This window comes from Chanodichthys erythropterus, chromosome 1 (assembly GCF_024489055.1).
Source record: "Chanodichthys erythropterus isolate Z2021 chromosome 1, ASM2448905v1, whole genome shotgun sequence".
NCBI lineage: Eukaryota > Metazoa > Chordata > Actinopteri > Cypriniformes > Xenocyprididae > Chanodichthys > Chanodichthys erythropterus.
In genome coordinates, this window is record NC_090221.1 from 33,449,615 (window position 1) to 33,459,058 (window position 9,444).

General features: G+C 37.6%; 1 protein-coding gene across 1 annotated transcript; it reads right to left on the reverse strand.

Annotated features, from left to right (window-relative positions):
* Positions 1–430: 430 nt before the first annotated feature.
* Positions 431–6,328, reverse strand: kcnk4a (potassium channel, subfamily K, member 4a). The gene is made up of 7 exons (XM_067383188.1): positions 6,140–6,328; positions 5,010–5,124; positions 4,773–4,933; positions 3,591–3,777; positions 2,644–2,780; positions 1,125–1,396; positions 431–1,088 (listed from the first exon to the last, which is right to left on the reverse strand). Exons 1-7 carry the CDS (start codon positions 6,326–6,328, stop codon positions 557–559), a joined length of 1,593 nt encoding a protein of 530 aa, XP_067239289.1. The 3' UTR covers positions 431–556.
* Between the last annotated feature and the right edge of the window lie 3,116 nt (positions 6,329–9,444).

The window sequence follows — 9,444 nt, forward strand, 5'->3', positions numbered from 1 at the left end:
AATCGGGTGCACAATTTAGCAAATCGAGGGAACAAATTAGTAAATTATGCGCAAAATTTAGCAAATCGATTGAACAAAATAGTAAATTGGCTGCACAATTTAGCAAATCGAGGGAACAAAATAGTAAATTGTGCACATGATTTAGCAAATAGAGGGAACAAAATATTAAATAGTGCAAACAATTTAGCAAATCGAGGGAACGAAATAGTAAATCGGGTGCACAATTTAGCAAATCGAGGGAACAAATTAGTAAATTATGCGCACAATTTAGCAAATCGAGGGAACAAAACAGTAAATTGTGCACATGATTTAGCAAACTGAGGGAACAAAATAGTAAATAGTGCACACAATTTAGCAAATCGAGGGAACAAAATAGTAAATCGGGTGCACGTTTTAACAAATGGAGGTGACAAAACAGTAAATTGTGCGTATGATTTATAAATTGATATGAAATAGTGCAATTTTTTTTCCTGCATGTCAAGTGCGGGGCTCCGTATGTTTGACGTCTTAAACTGTGACGTGTAAAGCTAAGAGCCCTTGGCCAAATGCTAATTTCTCAGGTTTGAGGTGGAGGAGTCGGAGGGTGTGATGGGGGTTGTAGTTCATTACTGATCTCCCTCTGTAGTCCAATAGGACGTGAGCAGGGAATCGGTCTCTTCATACTCCTCCTCTTGGGTTTGCGTTGGCGGTTCTGTCCGGCTGGTTTGACACGATCGCTAAGAGCATCTGAAGACTCGTCGATGTATGCCAGGTTCTCGCCAAAGAAGTCCAGGAGGGAGGGATGGGGCGGACTGCAGCTGGCAACCAGGATGACCGGAACATCCTTTTGACTTCCCAGTGATCTCCGAGACCCCTCGGCACCAGATTCCAGGTCCTCTGAGTTACGGGAACTAAACTCATATTCTGACCAGGATTCTGACGGTGTCTCAGATTCAGATACTGATCCTGATTCAGATTCTGAAGGGGACCTGGACATGGCTCTGGACCCGGATCTAAATGGTGGTTTCAGCTCTAAACGTGAGATGGATCTTGATGCAGGTTCTACCGTCAGCCTCGATCCTGGTCTCATCTCATACGCCCCATCTACCCTACACCACGACCTGGATCGGGACAGCACTTCAGACCTGTTATCAGACGCTGGGGTATACTTGCACGAAGGCCAACCGAGGATCAGATGTCCGTTCTCTCGGATAACATCGGCATCGAGGGAGATTCCACGAGACAGTCCCGCCGCGCTCAGTCTTGGGTGGCGGCGACGTCGGCGGCGCTTTCTTCTGCGTCGCCAATGGAGCTGAAAGGGGTCATTGAGATCCAGTGGCACTGGAATACGGAAGTCCATGGACATGTTCTGGATGTTCTGAGTCCAGTCTGTGGCATGAGCTCTCAGCTCCTCCATCTAGAAGAGAAATAAAGCAGCATGATGGTAGGTAATAACAGCCTAAAAAATATGCACAAAAACTGACACTTCAAAATTTCAAAAAAAAAAAAAAAAAGTAAACCTTGATAAAAAGTAGCCTTTGAGAATGTCTAAGTATAAATCCAAATCCAAATTTAATAAAAATAAGTATTTATGTAAAACAAAAAAACACTTTAATTTATTAACCACTTTATATAGAGTTCTACGGTAATCTAGTGGTTACACCATGGCATTTCATAAGTTTTTTTCTTTTTTTACTCCCACCAGATGGCACTATTCTACCTTCAAAAAAAAAAAAAAAAAAAGGATTTTAAATGCCAACATGGAATACTCCTTTAAATGAAAAATAATTTAAAATGTATAATAGAAAAACATGTGTGTATTACTTCCAATCGGGAAAATAGCTAACACAATTGTATAAATATTGTAAATCATAAAATACCCTAAAAAAAAAACAATTACATTACCATTCAACGAAGAGAACCAGAGGGTTAAATGTCTTTCATTCTCAACAAGGCTGCATTTATTTGATTGAAAACAGTTGCAGTACTTAATATTTTTGGTGGAAACTGTGATACTTTTTTTCAGGGTTATTTGATAAATAGGACAAGCATTTATTTGGGACAAGGACAGCATTTATTTGAAATAAATGAAATAAAAGTATTGCTGAATAAAAGTATTAAAAAATGTAAAACGTTTTGAACTGTTGTGTACAATATACAAGTTTACAAGTTGTGTACAAGTTAAAATGTAGGCAGCCTAACTGACTATCCACTTTGCAGATTATTCTGGATTGACGGATTCATTTGTGCTCTGAATCTTCCTGAAGCAGTGTTTTGAAATCGGCCATCACTAAATAAGTTGTTATTTTGTTTTTTTTGCCGCACCAAAAATATTCTCGTCGCTTTATAATATTAATATTGACCCACTGTACTCACATGAACTGATTTAAAAATGTTTTTAGTACATTAATGGATCTTGAGAGAGGAAATGTCATTGATCCCTATGCAGGCATCAAGGACCCATAGGATTTCAACTAAAATATCTTAATTTGTGTTCTGAAGATTAACGAAGGTCTTATGGGTGTGGAACGGCATGAGGGTAAGTAATAAATGACAGAATTTTCATTTTTGGGTGAACTAACCCTTTAAGTAGTTGATACTACAATAATAGATCAGTGTGGAAAAACTAAAAAGGATAAATCCATTGTTCACTCTCTGTCTCACCTCTGCACGTGTCTTCTTTGACAGCACTCTAAGCCAGTTCCCAATCATAGTGAGAATAGATGCAAAATACGCCAGACCAAACACTATCCACAACCACACCAACGGCTTGTACAGGGGCGTCCCATCTCTTCTGTTCTCTGGAGTAGAGCAAATGTTAATGTTTAAAAGAATAGATCTGATTTGAATTAGAATTCTTTTGCAACATTATAAATGTCTTTACCATCACTTTTGATCAGTTTAATGCATCCTTGCTGAATAAAAGTATTAATTTCTTTTTAAAAAAAAAAATCTTACTGACTGGTAGTGTATATTGGATGCTCTCAATTACCATGGGAATGTTTAAAAAAATAAGGCAGTTAAAATTTGGTCTGTTACGATAGTTCAATACTTCATTATTATCACTGATAATAATGGATAATAGAGAATTTAGTCACTAAAACAGAAAAAGGACTTTGATTAATGAATATGACATGATGAAATACTGACTGAATTTAAAGGGCATGTTCAACAAAAGACAAGTATGGCTAAAATAAAAACTATAAAAATGAACACTGGTCTGTTTGGAGTTTGACTGTTGAATTTAAATGGAGTGAATGTAACTATTCCTTTATAAACTGTACTGTAAGTCACTTTGGACAAAAGAGTCTGTTAAATGACATTATTTACTAACATCTCAATTGATTCTCACAGATAAGAGATTAGTGCATGCACTGGTCTAATATTACAGCTATTACATTTAGAGTCTATGGCTTTACAATACAGATAATTGGATGATATAAATGTCTGCAACTTCATGGTTGTCTGGGTCCAGTGACCACAAAACATCGAGCAGTTCCAGGCGTAATACAATACTGAGTTCCTTAACAGAATTACCATATGGTCACATGACAGTAAACTAAATAATATATAATGATTATTGTATGTAGACAAGATAATTATCTGTGCACCTGCCACATAGTCCCCAAAGCCCACCGTGGTTAGGGTGATCACAACAAAGTACACAGCTTCCAACAAGCTCCAGCTCTCCACTTCCTGAAACACCATGGTCGGCACAGCGATGAAGACTAAGCAGCCAATCAGGATGGAGAAGACGGCGGAGATTACACGCACACTGGTGGGCTTCACACCCTTGCGCTGTTCAGCAGACAACAATCATGGTGAAAATTATTGAAAGATGATACTCTAGCAACACCCTGACAACACTGGGATTACAAATTTAAAAATCTGCAGATCCCCTACATCATAACCAAACATCACATGAAAAACTGAGGTGAACTACATTGTATTTAGCATTCAAGAGGAACATGATGGCATCAGTTTACTAATTAGATTTAAGAGTTTCCAGTGAAAAGAACCATCTTCTTATGGAGGCCCTGTTTGCACCTGGTATTAAGATGTGTTTTGGTCGATCGGATCACAAGTGAACAACACTAAATACAGGTGTAAACAGGGTTGAAAATGTTTTGAGCTTGTCCACTTTCGACCACTGCCAGAATTAGTTGCAAATGCATTCGACTGGATTGCTTTCGTAGTGTAGACGCTCATGTGGTCGAACAGCCACAAAAGACCGCCTGCGCTCCACATACTGACCTAATGCGTTAACATTACTAGCCAGATGGGATTTAAACTTTGTCGGCTGAAGACACAAGTTTGGTTTGAATATGAAAAATGTACCAAGCACAATGTTCTCTCACCATTCCTGATTTCTAACACACTCACAGCGTCCGGCCGGTCTTGCAGCTATCAGAGCAGAAACAAAAGCTGATGCTCTCCGTATGTTTTTCTGTCATCTCCGGTTCATTTTGATAATTGCGTGAGCTTATTTCATCCATTAGATCGAAAGATCTGAAAAAGCCCTTACATTTACTTGCCCATAGACCCTCCCCTAGAAGAAATCAGGACGGAAGTATTTGAAAGTGGACAAAAGAGATGTATTAAAACACCAGGTGTAAATGGGAATGTGTGTCCCTCGTCTACTTGTGATCCGATCGACCAAAACGCATCTTAATACCAGGTGGAAACAGGGTCATAGTCCAGAGTTTGCATTGATTCCATTATCTTCCTGTTTATTAATATGAAGCTGCTTTGAAAATCTGTATGCCTTAATGAGAAAATGAGAAATCACATACCAAAAACAAAGTCTCAATCTTTGCAACCGCTCTCCGCAGCAGGGTGCCCAGGTGGTCTCCAACCCCTGCTAACAGTATCCCAAACATGGGGATCCCCACCAGAGCATAAAAGATACAGAACAACTGACCACCTTTTGTCTTTGGTGAGATGTTTCCAAAGCCTGGAGAAGAGGAGCATGTGTGAAATCGACCTCACAAGACGATGATGTTCTAAAGTGGAAAATGTGTTTATCTCACCAATGGTGGTGATGATGGTACCACAGAAGAAGAAAGCATTGGATGGATCCCATCTGCTGGTATAATTTGATGTGCTTCTGGCGTCCACACCTGCCTCAATGGCATCAACCACTTTCTAGTGAGAAAAGATGATAGATTTATCTAAATTGGCAAAATTGTTATATTTGTTTGCTAGTGTGTGCAGGACACTATAGTTAATTTATGTTAGTGAGGATAGCAAAATAAACTGTGACATATTATACCTAAAAATTCTTCATACAGTGGACTACCAGTAAAATTGACAACATTTGGAACCAAAAATTATTCAGACACTTTGACCTGATCATGTTTTGCTTAAGTGTTATCTTACAAAATTAATTCTTTCTGACACAGTTTAACTCTGAGATCTTGTCATATATTTTTACCATTTTTTAAACTGTAGTGAATAAACTGTATTAATGAATGAAATGTTCAAGGTGTCTGAATACATTATGGTTTGACTGTATATATATAAAGATATTCAGTAACAATTTACAATAAGGTTTTATTTGTTAAGATTAGTTAACATGAACTAAGAATGAACAATACTTCTAGAGCATTTATTAATCCAAATTATTGTTAATTTCAACATTTACTAATACATGTTTAAAATCAAAAGTTGTGTTTGTTAAAATAGGTTAATGCACTGTGAACTAATATGAGCAAACAATGAACAACTGTATTTTTATTAACTAACAGAATAATACCGTAACAATATTTCACTGTTAAAGGGATAGTTCACCCAAAAATTAAAATTCTGTCATCATTTTCTCACAAGTTGTTCCAAACCTGTTTACGTTTCTTGTTGAACACAAAAGAAGATATTTTAAAGAATGCTGGTAACCAGACAGTTGATGGTACCCATTGACTTCAATAGTAGGGGGAAAAAAATACTATGGAAGTCAATGGCTACCGTCAACTGTTTGATTACCAGCATTCTTTAAAATATCTTCTTTTGTGTTCAGCAGAAGAAAGAAATTCATATGGTTTGGATATAAGTGATGACAGAATTTTCATTATTTGGCTGAACTCTTTCTTTAACCTTAATGCAAAATTCTACTACTATCAATTTAAATGAAAAGTTGACTGATTTTCTCTGCATTCATAATGACCTCCATGAACTCTCTCAGGCTGTAAAGTGTGACGCAGCTGTGGTTCTGTAGGAAAGCCATTTGAGATGTCAGCAGCTCGCGGTGAGCCCATTCCTCCCTGGAGGACTCCAACCAGCCGAACACCAGAGCCCCCAACACCAAATACAGCAGCACGGCTGCCAGGATGGTCAACAGTTTTGAGTACCGCATGGCTACGGGGTGCTGGGCGACGTCAAACAAGATGCCGCATACTGTTTTGGAAACACTGACATCATGGGTCCATCAGGTTAGGTGGAGCGAAGAGAAGAACATCAAGGGAAATAGTCACAATAATGACATTATTTCTGGTTATCATGACAAAAGTATTTGGCAAAAAGAATTTGGAGCCACTCAAAGTATATCACAATTCAAGTATCTGAATGTCATTGCACTAGATAACAAAATATTAAACAAGTGACATAAGTGACATTTGACGATCTTTTTTGTGAAATGTTCATCTTGAAAAGTGTTAAAGATGCCGTAGAATGTCTTTTTAAAAGATGTAATATAAGTCTAAGGTGTCCCCTGAATGTGTCTGTGAAGTTTAGCTCAAAAACCCCATAGATTTTTTTAATGAATTTTTTTTAACTGCCTAATTTGGGGCATAATTAAATATGAGCCGATTTAGGCTGCGGCCCCTTTAAATCTCGTGCTCCCCGCCCACGGAGCTCGTGCTTGCTTTTAACAGCATAAACAAAGTTCACACAGCTAATATAACCCTCAAAATTGTTCTTGTTACAAAGTGTTCGTCATGCAGCATGTCTAATCACGTAAGTACAGTGTTTATTTGGATGTTTACATTTGATTCTGAACGAGTTTGATAGTGCTCCTTGGCTAAAGCTAACATTACACACTGTTGGAGAGATTTATAAAGAATGAAGTTGTGTTTATGAATTATACAGACTGCAAGTGTTTAAAAAATGAAAATAACGACAGTGTTGTCTCCGTGAATACAGTAAGAAACGATGGTAACTTTAACCACATTTAACAGTACATTAGCAACATGCTAACGAAACATTTAGAAAGTCAATTTACAAATATCACTAAAAATATCATGTAATCATGGATCATGTCAGTTATTATTGCTCCATCTGCCATTTTTCACTATTGTTCTTTCTTGCTTACCTAGTCTGATGATTCAGCTGTGCACAGATCCAGACGTTAATACTGGCTGCCCTTGTCTGATGCCTTGAACATGGGCTGTCATATGCAAATATTGGGGGCGTACATATTAATGATCCCGACTGTTACGTAACAGTCGGTGTTATGTTAAGATTCGCCTGTTCTTCGGAGGTCGAAACAAATGAGATTTATATAAGAAGGAGGAAACAATGGAGTTTGAGACTCACTGTATGTAATTTCCATGTACTGAACTCTTGTTATTCAACTATGCCAAGATAAATTCAATTTTTAATTCTAGGGCACCTTTAAATGTAACCTTTATTTCGTTTTCTATTGCCATGACATTCATTTATGTTTTAGAGTGGCCTTAAAGGGTTAGTTCACCCAAAAATGAAAATCCACTCATTATTTACTCACCCTCATGTCGTTCCAAACCCGTAAGTCTTTCGTTCATCTTCGGAACACAAATGAAGATCTTTTTGATGAAATCTGAGAGATTTCTGTCCCTCCATAGACTGACTTCGCAACTTTAACTTTGACGCTTTAATAAATTCATAAAGAGATCGTAAAACGAATCTATATGGATTGAGTGGTTTAGTCCAAATTTTCTGAAGAGACTCTAACGCCTTATATGATGAAATGATTTCATTTAGGCTTTTATTCACGTATAAACATTGATCAGCAAACATAAACATAAGCTCAACCAAACCTGCTTGACACGTGAGAACAAACTCTTGCTGCGCAACACAAGAAAGAACCTCGTTGGTTCTCGCATGTCAAGCGAACATGCTTGAGCTTCTGTTTACCACAACTGATGTGTGAGTTAATGAAGTTTATATGTGAATAAAAGCCTAAATTAAATCTGTTCTTTATATAAAGCCATTGACTCTCTTCAGAAAATTTGGACTAAACTGCTCATTTCATATGGATTAGTTTTACGACCTCTTTATGAACTTTTTGAAGCATCAAAGTGTCAGTTTGTGTAGCTATCTATGGAGGGACAGAAATCTCTCAGATTTCATCAAAAATATCTTTATTTGTGTTCCAAAGATGAATGAAAGTCTTATGGGTGGAAGGACATGAGGGTGAGTAAATGATGACAGAATTTTCATTTTTGGATGAACTACCCCTTTAAGTAACAATATTTCTAAGGTCACAGTAATTGTAATAGAAATCAGAGATTAATGATTTACCTTATGAAATAAGTTTTTCCAAATCCACCGTTTTCTCCTTCTCCTCCATATCAGCTGTTTACTGTAACGTTAGTGGTTTATATACTCTTGTCTCCGCACACCCCCTTTCACTGGTCCGCACAAAAACCTGTGAGAAATAATATTCGAAAATGCTTTAGACGGCCTGAGACTGACTCTAGATCAGCTTTGAGCTTTAGGAGGCTTGACCCAGTCCAGACACATAACAGGAGAGCGGTGAAGGCACAGAGGTACTGAGAAGACAACACATGACGCCATTGAAACAGAACTTCTGGCAAAGGTCTATGTAAACAGATTGTTCAACGCTGCTCTGACAGGATCTTGAGGCTCACCAGGGTTCTCACTTGCTTTGTAGATGCATGGTTACCGTATATTATGGTATATTATGATGTTGTCACCCTCTGTATTTGCAATCATTAGTTTTACTTTACTGTGTTCTGTATTGTATTGCATTTATTATGCACATAAATATGCACAGATATTTTTTGTGGAATTGAAAAATAAAATTATCTCTTTATTTATTTATTTATTTTGCAAAGGACATTGAATGGTTACGACTCTTACAAAAGACCATCTATTTTTGGAATTAAAAAAGCATGTTGCTCCAAAGATCAGGCTGAAATATTTTATTTAATAAATGAAAATGACTTTGGTATTACAGATAACTGACTTAACATTTGTTTAAAACCCATTGCAGTCCAAAAGACCTACTTCAACCAATCATCATATAATACACTTTCACACTATCTATATTCTTTACGAAACGTGAAGTTGTTGAGGGAATGTTATCTTACCTCAGCGCGCGGTTCCGTCGGGAGTGGGTGACGGTGAGGAGTTCCCTTTCTCCAGCAGACCACTGTGAGGAGGATACAGGACTTTCCCCATTCCCAAGACTTACGCGAACCTGCCAACATGAGAAGAAAAAGAGCAGGGAAGAGACCGAGAGGAGAGGAG

Bases quoted from the DNA above. Each gene is read 5' to 3' on its own strand.
- kcnk4a (XM_067383188.1), bottom strand. From the start codon at position 6,328: ATGCGGTACTCAAAACTGTTGACCATCCTGGCAGCCGTGCTGCTGTAT. The intron at 4,934-5,009 runs GTGAGATAAACA...CCTCTTCTCCAG, and splicing joins TACCATCATCACCACCATTG to GCTTTGGAAACATCTCACCA. The intron at 1,397-2,643 runs GTGAGACAGAGA...TTTCTCTTCTAG, and splicing joins CAAAGAAGACACGTGCAGAG to ATGGAGGAGCTGAGAGCTCA.